Source organism: Anomalospiza imberbis, chromosome 29 (assembly GCF_031753505.1).
Source record: "Anomalospiza imberbis isolate Cuckoo-Finch-1a 21T00152 chromosome 29, ASM3175350v1, whole genome shotgun sequence".
NCBI classification, from domain to species: Eukaryota; Metazoa; Chordata; class Aves; order Passeriformes; family Viduidae; genus Anomalospiza; species Anomalospiza imberbis.
The window spans coordinates 668,225-685,686 of record NC_089709.1 but is presented as its reverse complement, the minus strand read 5'-3'; the positions used below and the strand labels follow the sequence as shown (position 1 = coordinate 685,686).

The 17,462-nt window shown below is 51.7% G+C and overlaps 4 protein-coding genes and 1 long non-coding RNA gene across 5 annotated transcripts; 1 reads left to right on the top strand and 4 right to left on the bottom strand.

Moving 5' to 3' along the window:
* Positions 1-34: 34 nt before the first annotated feature.
* On the bottom strand, positions 35-938 carry LOC137463551 (uncharacterized). Its single transcript, XM_068174788.1, has one exon. The coding sequence runs from the start codon at positions 746-748 to the stop codon at positions 104-106; it is 645 nt and encodes a 214-aa protein (XP_068030889.1). The 5' UTR covers positions 749-938; the 3' UTR covers positions 35-103.
* A 2,381-nt stretch (positions 939-3,319) lies between these two features.
* Positions 3,320-3,612, bottom strand: LOC137463608 (keratin-associated protein 5-1-like). The gene has a single exon (XM_068174882.1). The coding sequence runs from the start codon at positions 3,597-3,599 to the stop codon at positions 3,384-3,386; it is 216 nt and encodes a 71-aa protein (XP_068030983.1). The 5' UTR covers positions 3,600-3,612; the 3' UTR covers positions 3,320-3,383.
* A 4,265-nt stretch (positions 3,613-7,877) lies between these two features.
* On the bottom strand, positions 7,878-9,406 carry LOC137463719 (keratin-associated protein 5-7-like). The gene is made up of 2 exons (XM_068175049.1): positions 8,753-9,406; positions 7,878-8,414 (listed from the first exon to the last, which is right to left on the bottom strand). The coding sequence occupies exon 2, from the start codon at positions 8,387-8,389 to the stop codon at positions 8,150-8,152; it is 240 nt and encodes a 79-aa protein (XP_068031150.1). The 5' UTR covers positions 8,390-8,414; positions 8,753-9,406; the 3' UTR covers positions 7,878-8,149.
* Positions 9,407-10,950: 1,544 nt separating this feature from the next.
* LOC137463628 (uncharacterized) lies at positions 10,951-15,468 on the top strand. Its single transcript, XR_010993955.1, has 2 exons — positions 10,951-11,096; positions 15,238-15,468. It is a non-coding gene; the product is annotated as an uncharacterized lncRNA (long non-coding RNA).
* Positions 12,244-13,706, bottom strand: LOC137463736 (keratin-associated protein 9-1-like). Its single transcript, XM_068175082.1, has 2 exons — positions 13,506-13,706; positions 12,244-13,070 (listed from the first exon to the last, which is right to left on the bottom strand). The coding sequence occupies exons 1-2, from the start codon at positions 13,704-13,706 to the stop codon at positions 12,378-12,380; spliced, it is 894 nt and encodes a 297-aa protein (XP_068031183.1). The 3' UTR covers positions 12,244-12,377.
* Positions 15,469-17,462: the final 1,994 nt, after the last annotated feature.

The window sequence follows — 17,462 nt, the reverse complement described above, 5'->3', positions numbered from 1 at the left end:
GATGTGCAAAGAGCAGCAGCGAGCCCAGAGCGGCGGTGGGAGCATCCCTCGGGTCGGGGGCGAATCCCCCGAGCGGGCAGGAGCTGGGGAGGGGTCCCTGGGCTCAGTTCTTCACGCAGAGCGGCACCAGCGTGACCTGCTTGCGCTGCTGGTGGTGGCCGGGGTGCGGTGGCAGGGGGACAGCGGGCGGGCAGCAGCGCTGGACGGGCCGGGGGCAGCAGGGCACGGCCCGGGGGCAGCAGGGCACGGCCCGCGGGCAGCGCTGGATGGAGGGGCAGCGATGCTGCAGCGGCAGGGGCTGCAGGACCACCGGGGGCTCCTCATCGTGCTCGGGACACTGCTCCACTCGCCGGCGGGGCTTCCCGCAGGAGTCGGGCTCCGGGCACGGGGGGCACGGGCGGTGCTGCTCCAGCGGCCGGCGGTGGATTTTCACGGGCGGGGGGCACACGGGGGGCACCGGGCTCACCTCCACCCGCCGCCGGGGCTTGCAGCTCTGCGGGGGTGGGCAGCAGGCGGGCCGGGGCGGGCACAGCTCGCCGGGGTGGCAGCCCCGGGGCGGGCTCTGGCTGGAGCCCTCGGTGTCGTGGCTGAGGCTGCCGGGGTTGGGGCAGATCTCGGGGGGGTTTGGGCAGATCTCGGGGGTGTCGTGGCAGTGCCCGGCGGAGCCGGGCCATGTCCAGCCCTTTTGGCCGCAGCCCGAGCGGTGCTGGCACAGGTCGTGGTCGGTGCCGCCTTTCTGGTGGAGCATCCTGGGGCAGAGATCACAGAAGCGGGGAGTTATCGAGGGTGGAAAAGAATTCCAGGGTCATCCAGTCCAGCCTGTGATGGATCAACATCGCCCAGCCCAGAGCACCGAGTGCCACGTCCAGGAATTCCTTGGGCACCTCCAGGGATGGGCACTCCAAAGCTCCCAGGGCAGCCACTGCCAATCCCTGACTGCCCTTTCCAGGAGGAAATTCCTCCCGAATCCAACCCGAGCCTGCCCTGGCACAGCTTCTCTCCTCCTGTCCCTGTTTCCTGGGAGCAGAGCCCGACTCCTGCTGCTGTCCCCTCCTGTCAGGAGTTGTGCAGAGACCGAAATTCCCCCTGAACCTCCTTTTCTCCAGGCTGAGCCCCCCCAATTCCCTCGGGAGCTGCTTTTCCCATGACTCATAAATCCTTTGAGGGTGACCAAGCCCTTGGGCATAAACATCCCGGGAAAAAGCGAACAGAACACCGACGCCTTTTTTTTTTTTTTTTTTCCTTTTTTTTTTTCTCTATTTCCAAGGGAAAACGGGGGAATCTGAGAGAATCCAACTCACCCTGCGAGCAGAAACAGACGGGCTGAGCAGGGAGTCGAGTCCTGAGGACAGAGCTGGGGCTGAAAGCTTTTATATGTGACCGAGCTCTCCTGGGAATGAGGCACGTCCTGGGAATGAATAGCTGAGCACTGAGGCCGCTGCCGTGTGTGTGTGTGTGTGTGTGTGTGTGTTTTTTGTTCCTGGAACTCGCTGTCGGGTTAATCAGCCGCAATTAGCGCCTGCCCCGGTGTGGCCAGCGCTCTGCAGAGGCAGTGGCCATTATCTCATTAGTTCTGGCCATGCTCGGATGGGCTCCTGCCTCGTGTTAGTCAGACGGGATCCCGGGATGCGGATACCTGGGATGCCGGGGTGCTGAGTGATGCGCCCAGAAGGGGCCTCTGGTGGCGGTGGGAAAACCAAAGAAAGGCCCAGGAGTCCTTCCAGAGGAAGGGGAGGGAATCCAGGGTGGCCCCAGGACCGCGAGGAGCAGCGGGTGTTGCTCCTGTGGGTGATGGGAGATGGGAATCCAGGATCCCTACGGGCACCGGGCATGGGGGGACAGTGGCAGGCTGGGCATGGGACGTTTGGAGGTTTATTCCCTGATTTTAATGGGTTAATTCACTCCCAAGTGTGGAGCACCTTGGCTAAGGCACGGAAAATCCTTTTATGTGTGGAAAGTCTGGAATGGGGACACCAGAGGAGCGATGACCTCACACAGAAACAATTCCAGGCTCTGCCAAGCGCCGTGTCCACCTTTCTGGCATTTTTGCTTTGATTCACACTCTGCGGAGCTGCTCCATTTTACATTTCTGTGGCCGAGACATTTTTTAAGTACCAGGAAAATTCCTCTCCCAGCAGCCCCCCGGGGCTCCAAAGGCATTTCCATGTGGAATAAGGGATGCTCAGAGCTCTGTCCAGTGGAATTTGGGTTTGAATCACTGGGAAAAGCATCCGCAGAATTCGGGGGTGTGGCTCCAGGGCTGTGCTGGCACCTGACAGGGCTCTGCTGTAATTTATTCCGTAGCTACAGGAGAAGTGGAATTGCCTGGCAGGAAGCCATGGGATTTGTGCAGAAAGATGAAAAAGACCTCGGGATCTGTTAGGGCCAAGCAGGATTTTAGGTTTAGAACTCATTACCAGAGTCCCAGGTTTATGCTGGGTTTGGATTTTTTTTTTTTTTTCACATTAGAGAAGTTTTGGAGCCACTTCCCTTCCCGAGGATTTCACAAATCCCCAAGTGCGAATATTGAATTTCTCATCCGATCCCTTAAAGTTCTCCACATTTTAACAGAACCCAGAGAAAATGACTCAGCATTTCTGGATCCTTCAGGCTGGACCTAAATCTGATCAACCTGGGCTAATGGGAGGTGTCCCTGTCCATGGCAGGGGATGGGACTGGATGAGCTTTAAAGTCCCTTCCAACCTGAACGATCCTGGTCTATTTAGTCAATTTAAGAACCCTTCTTTAAAGCTCAGCAAATTCTCTGGGAAGGTTCCTACTAGGGAAAAAAACCCTCCAGCTCTGGCTTTAGGACCACAGAGATGCTTTGGCCGCAAACTGGATCTCAAATCAGCAGGAGAAAGAATTAAACTGATACTCCTCTTGCTGAGGTGACATTTTTCACTTGCAAGTCCCATTTTCCCCCAGGTGAACATCAGCCCAAGGAGTTCACCAGGTACACCGGGGTGTTGTCATCGCAGAATGCCAAACATGCAAAATTAATTACATTAATCAATTAGGCAAATGCTAAACACATCCCTCACTACTGTTCAAGGGATAAAGAGAAATGAATAAACATAACCCAGTAGTCTGCAGGATCAGAAGTTACAAATTTTATTGGCTTTCATGGCTAATTGGGGATTAAAGAAAGAGAAGGGAGAAGGAGACAGCATCGAACATCCAGTCACCAAGAGAGGAAGGAAGAGCAGCGCCAGAAACTCGCTGGGCAGCGGCTTCAGGGCACAGCCAAGCACCTGGGGACTAAAGGCAGCAAAAAGAGAAGTTCTCAGTGTCCAAACACAGCAGGAAGAGCGTTCGGGCTGGGATCCACGTCCACATCCATGTCCACATCCATGTCCGAGCCGGGGACCAGCCGGGCGAGCTCAGTTGCCGCAGCAGCCGCCGCAGCAGCTGTTGTTGTTGCTGCTGATGGTGTAGCAGCAGGACGTGGGCATGCAGCAGGACTGCATGGGCATGCAACAGGGGCTGCAGCACTGCATGGGGCTGCAGCACATGGGGGTCTTGCAGCAGCTGGGGCTGCTGTAGCAGCGCACGGTGTAGTTATTTCCGCCGCCGCATCCACAGCATCCGTTGGGCATCTTGGGGGTTGTGGGAGCGAAGGCGGAGCTGGAAGGAGCAGAGAGAGGCCGTGAGTGGGAGCAGCAGTTTTGGGAGCAGGGGTGAATTCGAGGCTCTGGTCATTCATTCACCTTTGGGGGTTCAAGGAGGCCACACCCAGGCGTGTATTGTTTGTAAATTGTGGCCGCAGCTCTGGGTTTTTCCCGTGGTGCAGCTGCCCACCGACTCATTCTGGTGTCTTAGGAAGAGCAACCCAGCACTGAGCCCTCACTCTGGGCCCTTCTGGAATATTCTCCATGCCTCTCCCCAGCATGGCCTAGTTGATACCCCCAGAGCCTCCCCGAACATTCCCAGGTCATCCCCGTAACTCCTCATGCAGAGTTTGTAAAACCCCAGCGTCCAAGCCCCATCCCAGATCCCCAGAAATGCTTGGATCTACTATAAGATATCCAAAATTCCCTTTTGGGAGGCGAAGGAAGGATTAGAAGTTCTCACTTACCCTGCTGAAGAGTGAGGAGAGGTGAAGGGAGGAGAAGACGAGCGAATGAAGTGAGCTGGGCCCGGAGCCCTTTTATACTCCCGGCCATCCTTCCTCCTGGAAGTGAGACAGCCATTGACCATTCCAGCTTCCCTGTTTATCCATCCAAACCCATATTTTTTAGCCATAGGTGTCACCTGGAATTTGCATTTCGCCTCATTACCAGTGATCACCACGCTTGTTCTGCCTCGTCAGAGGTAGAGATAATCAAAGGGCTCCCATGAATTTGGATGAATTTGTCCTCCCCACAACCTTGCGAGGGAGCCAAAAAATGTGGCCTCGTATCTGCTGGACGGAGATGTTCCGTGACTGACTCAGCAGCAGCTGGTGCTGAATCAGTGCGGGAGCCCAAACCCAACCCCGGAATCGTGCCGGTCGTTCCATCGGGATGGCATTTGGAAAAAATTGGGAAAATGTCAGGAAAATGGGGGCGCTTGTTCCCGGTCACTGGACATGCACATGAGGAGGTGAAACAGAGCATTTTACAGGGTAAATTTAACAGAATAGAAATCCATTTAGATTTAAGTGAAATGTGCTGCTTTGAATTATAAGTAGCTTGCTAGCATTGGTAAAATATGCTGTTTAGTCTGGTAGCTCTGCTGCTCTTGTAGAAACTGAGGAGAAAAATGCAAATTTCAAACCTGAAGAGATAAGAGAGGCCCCTTAAACTTTGAAACGAAAAGAAAAAAAATCCAGAGCTGAGTCTGCAAAAGACAAGCAAAGTGACCAGAAAGTTCTCTGTACAAGGACTGTTCTCTGTACAAGGACTAATTGCAAGCTGCAAAGCGAAACCAGTGAAATGAATATTCATGAACCTATTGTGAAATTCTATGCATATGCACTAGAAGAAAAAATAAAAAAAGATTGAGAGTTCTCAGGGGGACGCATGTCCTTTAAAAGGGGAACGATCCCCACATGGGACAAATGCTGCAATAAACACACCGGCTTTACAACTTTTACAAAGTTGTGGAGTTTGATTTATTTTTCTGCAATTCAGAGGGAGCAAGGAGTCTTTGGGATGTGTGGGGCTCAGTCACCCGCACGTGACTCCGTGTAAATCTGTTGTGTCTGCCGGATCGGTCCGTGTCTCACAAATGGGACAGGACCCTGACTGGTTGCAGACTTAGGATTTATTATCTGTCTGAGACACAGAGAAAATGACAACAGCCATGCAAATCTAGATCAGAGCCAAGATGGTAGCTTATGCAAAGCCTTTTTCTACATATTCTTTGAATCAATAGCTTAAAAGGTGCAAAGTCATTATACTTTAACCAATAAGAAAAGGACTCATGTGGGTTTAACATTAATGAGAGGACTTCTATGAATCTCAAACAATACACAATAATTAATTATTTAAGACTGAAACTTTTTCTATCTTTGCAAAGCATACATCTAGGACTTTTCACATCTCGAACTATCAATAATTTCTTGTTCTGTCTTGTTCCTTATGATAAATATAAATGTATTCACTTGGTTCTTAATTTCCTAGCGTCCCATGAGAAGGTTTTGAAACTTCCCAGCTTTTCTCAGCTTTATGTCTACTTTTTTAAGCCTTTTTATATTCCTACAGTTGTGGAATGGTTTGGGTTGGAAAGGACCTTAAAGATCATCCAATTCCACTCCACGGCTGTGGGCAGAGGCAGAGCTGCTCAGAGCTCCATCCAGCCTGTCCTTGGACACTTCCAGGTTTGGGAAGTTCTCGCTTTATTTATTAATTTTTGTTCCTAGTAGTATTTTTATTAATATTTCAATTCAAAGGTTAAGGGGCAGCTCTGCATGTGCAAGAGGCAACACAAGGGACCGTGGCTCCGGGTCTGGGTGTGGGGCACCCCAAATCAATATTTCCCTCCTGCAGCCACCCCTGGCTGAAATCCAGCTGGGTCCTGGAATCCTGGCCCTGAGCAGGGATGGAGGGGTTTGGAGTTGGTGCAGGACCCTCTGAGGGTGTTGGAAGGGGAGGGAGCCCAGAATGAACCAAAAGTGAGAAGACTGAGGTGGAAGACAAAGGCCCAGCACAGAAACTGCCCCTCACTGGGCTGGTGGAGCTGAGTGCGAGGCAGGGACTCAGGAGGAGACTTTGTTGAGGTGAAACCATTTTCTGGGAGGGAGGGAGAGAGGAAGGGAGGGACATCGAGGTAGGGCAGAGCCTTGGGCAGCTGAACCCTGGCAGGAGCACCGGGGAGGAATTTTGGGAGGAATTTTTTCACGGTCTGAAATTGCAGCTCTCAGTTGAGGACCTCGCCACATTATCCTGAGAGCTGCCTAATGAGAGGATGGTGGATCCTGCCTGGCCAGTTCCCTGCTGCTGCCTGACATCCTCAGGGATCCCAGGGCTGCTCAGGAGAGGGGTCGGCCCAGGTGAGCTGGGACCAGCCCCGAGGACGGTGACAAGGACCTTGCTTTGCTCTCTGTGCAGTGCAAGGGGGATCAGATTAGATTTTAGAGCTGTTTCATCCCTGCAGGAAATGCCTACAGCTCATTTTCCGGCTTCCCTGGCATGAGAGCAATTCCTGGAGTGGAACACGGGAGAAGCAAGGCAGTAATTGTGACTTCTCAGTGAAGGGCAGGAGAACACGCGCGGCATTTCCTTCTTGGTGGGAGAGACAAATGCACCTGGACAGATCCATTTATTCATTTACAAGGAATTAATGGGGCAGAAGCAAAGGGACACACTCCACTTGTGCCTCCTGAGGGAAATTTTCTGTTGGCAGCTGTGAGAAGGGAGGTCGAGGTGGGCGTTTCCCACCCTGGATGGTCGTGTCCAGCTCTTGATGGAACCAAGGTACCCGAATCATTTTTGGGGAGCGGGATGTGGATCACAATGCAAACAAGGGACAGAAGCAGGGTGGAAACAGAGCCAGAAAATGGCATAAAATGCATCAAAAGGATGGCGGTGCAGAACTTTCATGTTTTGGTACAACTCCAACCAACACTTGAAGGCAGCAGAGGTTCCTCAGCATTTGTTTTACAACTTCAGTTCAGTGTCTGGAAACTCAGATGGCAGAGGCAGAACTTCCATGTCCTGAGTGTCAGACAGTCTGCAGGGACTGGCTGTGGAACTTGAGGCAGATTTTGGCTGGCTGGGATGCATCTGTGTCAGACTCTTCCTGTAAACATTCCCATTTTTTGTGAGTTTATGAATTATTTTCACTGAACCAGAAACTGGTTTGGGTTGGAAGGGACCTTAAAAATCTACTTATTCCACCCCCTGCCATGGGCAGGGACACCTTCCACTATCCCAGGTGGCTCCAAGCCCTGTCCAACCTGGTCTTGGGCACTTCCAGGGATGGCACAACCAGAAATTCCCTGGAAAAACTGTGCCAGGTCCTTACCACCCTCACAGGGAACGATTTCTTCCCAATATCCAACCTCAATTTCCCCTCTCTCAGTCTGACCCCACTGCCCCTTGTCCTGTCACTGCAGTTCCTGATGAAAAGTCCCTCTCCAGCTTCTCTGGAGCTGCTCCATATCCTGGAAGGTGCTGTGAGGTCTCCACACAACCTTTTTTTCTCCTATTCTCTTCCTATTTCTCTACTATTTTATACCAAGAGGGCAAATATCACCCCCAGAGGTGCCAGAAAGTCCAATTTGAATTAATTTACCATCAGGGATGTCCTGATTTTATTTGAGTGAACACCTTGGAGACAGGAGAATCCCAACAATGGGGAAAAACACCAGGAAAAGGTGAAAGGTGCAGCAAAACCCCCTGGATCCACCAGCGAACAAACAGCTCAACACCAAGAGGTTGCAGGGTCAAAAACTACAGATTTTATTGGTTTTTTCCAGAAGGATTGAGGCAAAACAGTGATAAAAAGGGTGAAACATCCCACACACCAAGAGGAGAATGAAGAGCAGCGCCAGCGCTCACAGGAGAAACTCGCTGGGCGGCGGCTTCAGGGCACATCACAAGCACAAGGTGACGGAAGGCAGGAGAAGAAGAGGAATTCTACAGCCTCTAAGTACAGGAGGAGGATCATTGGGGGTGTTATCCACATCCAAATCCGTATCCAAGAGGGAACGAGCTGGGTGGGTTTAGTTGCCACCGCAGCAGCCGCTGTTGCCGCCACCGCAGCAGCCGCTGTTGTTGTTGCTGGTGATGGTGTAGCAGCAGGGCATGGACATGCAGCAGGACTGCATGGGCATGCAGCAGGGGGTGCAGCAGGGGCTGCAGCACTGCATGGGGCTGCAGCACATTGGCCTCTTGCAGGTCTTGGGGCTGCTGTAGCAGCACATGGTGTAGCTACTTCCGCCACCGCAGCATCCGTTGGGCATCTTGGTGATGGGAGTGGAGGCGAAGCTGGAAGGGAAAGAAAGAATTTGTCATTTTCTCTGCTTGAATCTCCCAGAGGTTGAGGCAGCTTAAAGCATTCTTATCCCCAAATCCACCCCAAACTGGCCAGGGATGTCCTGAATCCCAGGACAGACTCCTGGGCTTCTGGCATTTTGTCCAACACTGGTTCTGCCAGAGAGACTCCACTTGGGCGCAGCCCCAAACCAATCTCTGGTCCCCAAAACCAATCTGCAATCCCAAATCTTCTGCAGTGTCCAGTCCCAAACAAGACAGCCCAGAAAATCCTGGAGAAGCCCAGGGAAACAGAGTCCCAAAGTAAAGGCAAGTAGCAAAGTCCAACTTACCCTGCTGAGCAGTGGAGAGAGGAGAAGAGAAGTGGAGATGGTCGAATGAAGACCCCTGGGCTGGGGAGCCTTTTATTCGCTCCAGAGCCTCCTCCCCTGGAAATGAGGCATCCCTTGGCAATTCCGACCCTGTGGATCACCCGGGGTATCCCCTCACGTGTCTTCCTCCCCCGGTGTTTAATCTCTGCCTCTTTCTGCTTGCTCACCACCTCAATTGTGCCACATAATTACTCCTCCAGAGGAACAACAGATGCAAATTTTCTAATGGATTTGTGTTAATGGGACCCGAGGGAGGGAGCTCTGAGGTATTCCCATCCCTTCCCAAGGAATGACCTTGGGACATGGGGACGCTTAACAATGTGCCTGGGGGGAGCCAGGTGCTGAAGCAGTGGGACAATCATGCCCGGAACTTGGAGTTGTCATTGCTCATGTGTCCCATCTGCCCCTGGCTGGGATCTTTTGGGGGCCAGTGGAAATTTTTGGTCAACGGGAATCCTTTTTTCCCTGCCTCTGTGGTCAAAGTTTAGGCTGAAATTTCCCCTTTCTAGGTCTTGCTCTTGGGCCTCCCTCCAGGGTGCTGGGTCCTCACACTCCCCGTTTTGTAATTTTTATTGTATTATTAAGATTTTTTTTCATTTTCATCCCTGCAATGGATGGGTTGGGTTCTAAACGAAGAGGCTTTCAAAGCAGCAGTGCACTCGGGAGTGTGGTTCCACACATCCCATTTTCTAAGATTATCCCAAAGGTTTCTGGGACTGAGGAGACTTGTGGCGATCATGTTTGAGTGTTCACATGAGGAACTGTGGCCACATGCAGATCAGGGACATCTCCACGTTAGATGTTGATGGTGTTTCCATGTGATGAGAGGGGCCTCCAGTAAAAAATGGGAATTCCAGGATGCTGAGGCAGCACCAATTCATGGCAAAAAGAGGCTGCCATCACGTCCAGGAGACTCTGACTGTGAGGCTGACGTGGTGGCAGGTGATCCCTGGTGACTGGGACAGGATCTGCCTTTCCAGGATGTGACCATGACCTCTTGTGACGTCGGGTGTCCCCTCTGGAATTGTCCCCAGGGGAGCATTGTTTTGGTCACTCAATAATAACCAAGAGTTGCCTGCGGGAAGCAATGTCCTCCTTGTGTAAACCCTTAAACATCTCCCTTGAATCAACCATTCATCTCATTTTTATCGGGTTTTATTGTTGTCCTGTTGGCCAAGATGATCCCAGTGTTGTAGTCATAGAAATACGGAATGATTTGGGTTGGAAGAAACCCCGAAGATCATCCTGTCCAACCCTCCTGGATGGGCAGGGACACCTTCCACTATCCCAGGTTGCTTCAAGCCCCATCCAGCCTGGCCTTGGACACCTCCAGGGATGGGACACCCATGGAATACCCTGTGCCAAGGCATCACCACCTTCACAGGGAAGGATTTCTTCCCAATATCCCATCGAAACCTGCCTCTTCTCCAGGCCGTACCACCCCACCACTGCCAGTATTTCCAGCATTTTCCCTGCTGTTCAATGCCATTTAACCTGTGCTTGGGTCAGAAATAACATCTACACAAAGTTCCTTTTATAGGCCACGCCCCATCCTGTGATGTCTTTGGAAACTTCCATGGTGGTTCTGTGAGTCTGAGACCTTTGTGAATCTGTCCCTGCAGCTTTTCCAGTGTAGGGTAAGGTCACATGTGATGGAGCTCTGGTCTAGCTGGAGGTGTCCCTGTCCATGGTGTGTTGGAATGAGATGGTTTTTGATGTCCCTTCCAGCCCAACCCATCCCATGATTCTGTGGTTTAAGGATGGAATGAATATTCACAAGATTCCCTAAACAGAAAGCATTTTATAAAACGTTCTGATCTGGGACATCCTTCTGCCCACGCATTGTGCCTGATATACAATAAATAAAAACCCTCCTGAAGACCCAAGCAATGTTTTCAGAGAGTCAGACATGTAGAGGAGATGATTTTAATGCAGATGTGTGAAGGTTGGAGGAAGCAAATCAAGCCAGAGCTCCAGGCATTTTCTCCAGACCTGCAATTCCGAGCTGAGTCCTGAATTTTAATAGCAAAGAAAGTCCCAGCCAGGGAGGGAAGGTATCGTTGACTCATGGGTTTGCTATTTTAGGAATGAGGCTTTTAGGTTGGATGCCAACCCCAGGTTTCATTCCTGGGCTCGCAGTCCAGGAACGCGTAGGGGAAACGCTCTGTTCCCATAAAAATATTTCAAGGATTTCAGGGGGTTTGTAAGCTTTTTTTTTTGGAAGACGGTGGTGGGAAGAAGATGCTGCCTGCTGTCCAGTGAGTAGTGAATTCCTCCTGGTACCTATTGGAATACCCCTTCCGAGGTCAGGGGTGAGCTCCTGTGCATCTCACAGGTGTCCACAACTTCCTCCCGAGGGGCAGCTCCGATCTCTGCTCTGGCACCAGGGGCAGGACCTGAGGGAATGGCTGGAGCTGTACCAGGGAGGGTCTAGGTTGGATATTTCTGGAAAGTTCTTCCCCCAGAGGGTGCTGGGGCACCACCCAGGCTCCCCAGGGAATGGGCACAGCTGAGGCTGCCAGAGCTCCAGGAGTGTTTGGATAACGCATCTCAGGGTGGGATTTTGGGGTGCTTGTGGAGGGGCAGGAGTTGGACTCCATGATCCTGGTGGACCTTTTCCAAGTCAGGGTATTCGAGGAGTCTCTGATTTATGGAGTGCTGTGGTTTCAGATGGTTCTCAGTCCTCGCCCTTTGAGTTTTAATTACTTCAGCTTTCTTTTCTGTAGCAAAATCTGAACTGAATGATCAGGAGGGGCAAGAAGGACTCAAGGAATGGTTTGGGCTGGAAAGGACTTTAAAGCTCATCCTGTTCCTTCCCTTGCCATGAGACACCTCCCACTATCCCAGGCTGCTCCAAACCCTCCATCGTGGCCTTGGACACTTGCAGGGATCCAGGGGCACCCACAGCTCCTGTGGGCACCCATTCCAGATGATCAGGAATGCTCCGCTTGCTTCAGACATGACCTAATTTGTGCCAAGAACCTGGACAGCTCTTTGTGTCCCAAATGTTCTGCTGTGCCACTGGGACACACCCAGGACCTTGGAACAGATGGTGGCAGAATGAAGAGAAACTCTGGGCAAGGTGACAAATTCTGGGTAAGGTGACAAATTCTGGGCAAAGTGACAAACTCTGGGCAAGGTGACAAATCCTGGGGAAGGTGGCAAATCCTGGGCAAGGTGGCAAATTCTGGGCAATGTGACAAATTAAGGGCAAAGCCATGTAAGAACAACCAAAAGACCAAATGTTGTGTTTTGCTTAATGCTAAATTTTATTGTCTACAAGTCAAGAGAGGAAATGAAGAGTGGTCACAGTGACACCAAAGGTTTCCCAGACACCAAGAGGAGAATTAACACCCCACTAATATCTAATGCCTTATACAATAGGCAATAAATTCAGGAGTACTCAAGACAGTCAATAATTAAAGACAAGATAACTAAAGGATGGAAAAGAAGCAGCAGCTTAAGCTTGGAAAGAAGAAGAAAATCACTAAGAATTGGCTCCATCACCATGGGAAGGAGAAGCAAAGGAGCAGCTTTTCACCTCCTTGAGCCCATTCTTGGAGCCCTCAGAGCCAGCTGGGGCAGCTCAGCAGGTCTTCCGGAGGCTGGCGCAGCACTGCTGGATGGGGATGCAGGGGGTGCAGTACTTCCTCACGGGAGTGCAGCAAACCACCACGGGCTTCTTCACCACGCAGGAGCAGCAGGACAGGGACCCGCAGGGGCTGCAGCAGGGCCGTGGGACACAGCACACGGACTTCTGGCACACCTTGGTGCAGCACACAGACTGGCATGGGTCACAGCAGGTCTGGCATGGGTCACAACAAGGCTTCTGGCACGGGTCACAGCAGGTCTGGCATGGGTCACAGCAGGTCTGGCATGGGTCACAGCAAGGCTTCTGGCACGGGTCACAGCAGGTCTGGCATGGGTCACAGCAGGGCTTCTGGCATGGGTCACAGCAGGTCTGGCATGGGTCACAACAAGGCTTCTGACACGGGTCACAGCAGGTCTGGCATGGATCACAGCAGGGCTTCTGGCATGGGTCACAGCAGGTCTGGCATGGATCACAGCAGGGCTTCTGGCATGGGTCACAGCAGGTCTGGCATGGATCACAGCAAGGCTTCTGGCACGGGTCACAGCAGGTCTGGCATGGATCACAGCAAGGCTTCTGGCATGGGTCACAGCAGACAGTCTGACACGGGTCACAGCAGGGCTTCTGGCATGGGTCACAGCAGGTCTGGCACGGGTCACAGCAGGGCTTCTGGCATGGGTCACAGCAGGTCTGGCACGGGTCACAACAAGGCTTCTGGCATGGGTCACAACAGGTCTGGCATGGGTCACAACAAGGTTTCTGGCATGGGTCACAGCAAGGCTTCTGGCACGGATCACAGCAGGACTGGCATGGGTCACAGCAGGGCTTCTGGCATGGGTCACAGCAGGACTGGCATGGATCACAGCAGGGCTTCTGGCACGGGTCACAGCAGGTCTGGCATGGATCACAGCAGGGCTTCTGACACGGGTCACAGCAGGTCTGGCATGGATCGCAGCAAGGCTTCTGGCACGGGTCACAGCAGGACTGGCATGGGTCACAGCAGGACTGGCATGGATCACAGCAGGGCTTCTGGCACGGGTCACAGCAAGTCTGGCATGGCTCACAGCACACAGTCTTCTGGCAGGGGTCGCAGCAGCAGGATTGCTGGCATGGGGAGCAGCACACGGTCTTGCAGGGGCTGCAGCACACGGTCTTGCAGGGGCTGCAGCATACGGTCTTGCAGGGGCTGCAGCACACCGTCTTGCAGGGGCTGCAGCACACCGTCTTGCAGGGGCTGCAGCACACCGTCTTGCAGGGGCTGCAGCACACGGTCTTGCTCTTCACGACAGAGCAGCATCCCGTGGAACAGCATCCAGTGGAGCACATGGTGTTGGGAGAGGAGTGAAGGGTGGCCGGAGCGAGGACCTGGAACACAAAGGACTTTGAGATTCAACCCATATTTCCACAATGCCCAGGCCCTCATCCCACCTCGCTTCCTATTTCTTTGTCTTGAGTTGGAAACCCAAGATCCTCACAGGAATTAAACCAACTGTTGCTCTGTCCCAGGGATATTTGAACTCTCCTGGGACCTGCCCGTGCTGTGCTCATCCAGGATGTTCCCTCCCTGAATTTCCACTCCGAGCAGCTCCTTTTCCACTGTGCTCTCTCCACCTTTTCCAAGAGGCAACAGATCAACAGTCTCAGAAAAATCAGGATTTCAGGGAGAGCCGTAGATCATGGAGCCCCCGGTAACCATAGAACACTGAAGCCATGGAATTGCAAAACCTTGGAACCGTAAACCCACGGAATCACAAACCCACGGAATCACAAACCAACAGAACCAAAGAACATTTTGGGTCGGAAGACACCTTAGAAGGTCCATCCAGCCCAACGCCCTGCAGAGATCAGACACAAAGACCCAGCCTCAATTCATCACTTGCCCAAAGCCAAATGAGAACCAAGGATCTCTGGTAGGAGACACTCACCGTTCTTGCTGAGAGCTGAAGGTGTGTGAGGAGCAGAGGCACCTGGAGACCTTTTATTGAGGTTGGAGTTGTCCTGCCGGACATGAGGTACCCCCCAGCAATCCGTGATTTACGCACTAAGCCTGTACTTATTCACCCAATGGGCCTTCATGTGTTTAGTCTTTGTCTCGTGGCTTTTGACCAACCCCTTAATTTTGGGTTATTATCAATTTGTTGTGTGAATTTTTTACAATTTTTTAATGTCGAGTTAATTCTTATGGGACGCTCGAAGGCGTTGTTTCTGCTCGCTTTGCATATGGTAAGGCTGCTGCATGGAGATGAATAATTGACATAAAAATCCTAATTAAGATTGAGGTGCAATGGATTCCAGAGGCTTGCAGAAGCTTCTGGACGTCAGTTGCTCCTTGATATGATTTTAAAAATGGAATTCCAAGAAGTGCAATTCCATGGTCCCATGCTTTGTGTCTGAATGCAGAAATGGTGGAGCCCAAAGTCCTTCTCTGGGGCCACCAGAAGGGCAAACCCAGAAAGTTCTCAACATCTCATCCCTCGCTACCTCATCCCATCCGTGCATGGGAAAACACCTGGGAATAGAATCATGGAATATCCCAGGCTGGAAGGGACCCACAGGGACCATCCAGACCAACCTCTGGCCCTGCACAGCCCCAAAACACCACCCTGTGCCCAAGGTCATTTTCCAAACTCTCCTTGAGCTCTCTCAAGCTCAAGGCCTTGACAATATCAGACATTGTCACTGCAAATTAATCATGGAAATTTGGAATTGGTTTCGGGTCAAATCAGAGCCGGCGTTTTTCTAATTCCTCTTTGACATATTTAAATAAAAGCAAAATGCAAAACCGCTCTGCAAATTTTGCATCCTGTTTATGCTCGGCATAACTTGATCCGCAAAATTACTATTCAATTCTTTTCAGATTCCAAGATGCCCTGGAGTAATGGAAGAGCCGCCCACGGATGTTAATTCTGGAAAAACTCTGTGCTCAGCTCCCAGTCACCCGCTGGCAGCGATTAGTGCTGATGCTAATGATCACATTGTGATCAGCGATTAATGATGGATATTAATATCTGTTTTGCATAAAAGCTCCGTGTGATGTCCTGAGCATCTCGAGGATCTCAAATTAAACCACGTCTTTATTAAAAAATGATCTGTCTCCGGTCAGGGGAAATTTTTGGTGTCTGAGGTCACCCCCAGGGGAAGGGCTGCCCCTGCTGGGGGCTGATGCACCCCCTGCATCCCTGGAGACCCCTCACTTCTGCTGGGGTGAGGGAGGGGAGACTTAGGCTGTTTTTGTTCATCCAGTTCTGGATGTTGAGCACCCTTTGGGTCACCAGAACCTTCCATTTGACTCCTGGTGACACAAGTCCTCTGTTTCCCCCAGTTCTGCTCTTGACGGTTTGGCTACGTCACAATTTGAGGAGCTGGTCCTGCTTTGAGGAATTCACAGGACCATGAAGTCACCACTTCTCCAGGCAAGGCCATCCCAAGGTCAACGTTCCTGTTCCCTCGAAGCTTAATTTCCTATTGGCTTCAGCTGTGTTAATGACCTTGCGCCCAGGTGCCGCTCATTCTCTCCTAATTAGTGATTGACATTCGCACCGGCTGAGCCCCCGCGGCTCAGTCAGCAACCAAGGAGGCTCGGGCGGTCTTCCAGAGCCTCCAGAGAAACTCCAGCATTAGATATGTGGGACATGCGGAGCAGGGAGGTGATGGAAAAGAGGTTGGCCAAAATGAGGCCATTTTATGTTGACTTTGCACAGATTTGGTGCATGGAATCATCCAGTGCACCAAAAAACCCACACAATTGCAGTTGGTTGGGAACACCAGAGGTGTTTAAAGCTCTGCAAGGTGGATTCATAGATCAAACAGCGATTTTACAGAGGAAAACATTCAAATTAAGGCCATAAAAATGTCTCAATTATATTTTGCTTTGAGTGCAAGGACTGTGCAGGCTCTGGAAGATGCCCAGAGGAGCAGAGCTCTGTTTGTTTGGAGATCCAGGAAAGCAATCCTGAGGCAAATCCTTCCCCATTAATCCCTGGGGGTTTCCTCACAGTTTGTCGGGGCTGTGGAATCCACAATGTCTTATTTGGCGTGTCCTTAGCAGAGCAGAAATGTCCCTTCAGGCCACCTGGAGAAGAGGATTTCTCTTGCCAAATGTTTGTGGCTCTTTGAGGCCTCCCCACCCTCACAGGGAACAATTTCCTCCTTATATCCCACCTAAAACTCCTCTCCATCACTCTGAAATCATCTCCCCATGTCCTGTCCCTGCCGTTCCTGAGGAAAAGTCCCTCTCCAGCTTCCTTGGAGCCCCTGCAGATCCTGGGAGAGGCTCTGGGGTCTCCACAGCCTCAAGATTCCCAACATTCCCAGCCTGGCTCCATGGGGGAAAGGCTCCTTATCAACTTTATGGCCTTCTCTGGATTTGGAGAAGGAAATAAAGCGTGCTGTGGTCAGTGATGGAGGAGAAAGTTGGAAGCTGGGGCAGCACAGGGAAGTGAAAGTCTCTGCTTGAAGACCAAACCACTGCTGTGGCCGTGAAACCTCAGTAACGCCATCCCCACCCGCAGGGAGGGCAGGAATGAGTAAGAAAATCGTTTTTTTCAGGCTCTTGTGAGGCTGAGCCACCTCTTAGCAAGGGCAAGAACCCCCAGGCAGGTGAATCATTCATTGCTCTCTGTCCCGGCCTCAACTTTTCCTTTTTAACCCATTCCTGTCTAATGAGCATTTTCTCCAGAACCTATAAATAACTAATTCCAATTGCTTATTGACCAAGTGGTCATTTAGTGGCTATTGCAGCACTCAGCTCATTCCAGGCTGTTTCCCACGCCAGGGATGGGTGATGAGGGATGAATCACGCTGGGGAAACCTTCACTTACTTTACACTGCAGAAACTGGTTAATTGAGGCTGTTCCATGTTCCAAACCCTGCAGGATTTGATTTTATTTTGGTTCCAAAAATAGCAGCAGCTCTGAAAGCAGAAACACGCGGGGAAGACATGAACACAGAGGTCAGGTGGAAACCCGAACCCCCAACAGCAGCTGAGCCCAGGGCAAGGATTTGTTTCCCCCAGGAATTCACCCCACGCGCTCCTCCCAGCCCTGCAGGTGTTTTCCATGGATTTCATGTTTCCTTGGCATT

Coding starts and splice junctions, on each gene's coding strand:
- LOC137463551 (XM_068174788.1), bottom strand. CDS start 748: ATGCTCCACCAGAAAGGCGGCACCGACCACGACCTGTGCCAGCACCGC.
- LOC137463608 (XM_068174882.1), bottom strand. CDS start 3,599: ATGCCCAACGGATGCTGTGGATGCGGCGGCGGAAATAACTACACCGTG.
- LOC137463719 (XM_068175049.1), bottom strand. CDS start 8,389: ATGCCCAACGGATGCTGCGGTGGCGGAAGTAGCTACACCATGTGCTGC.
- LOC137463736 (XM_068175082.1), bottom strand. CDS start 13,706: ATGTGCTCCACTGGATGCTGTTCCACGGGATGCTGCTCTGTCGTGAAG. Junction 13,071..13,505: donor GCTGCAGCCCCTGCAAGACC/GTGTGCTGCTCC, acceptor GACCCGTGCCAG/ACCTGCTGTGACCCATGCCA.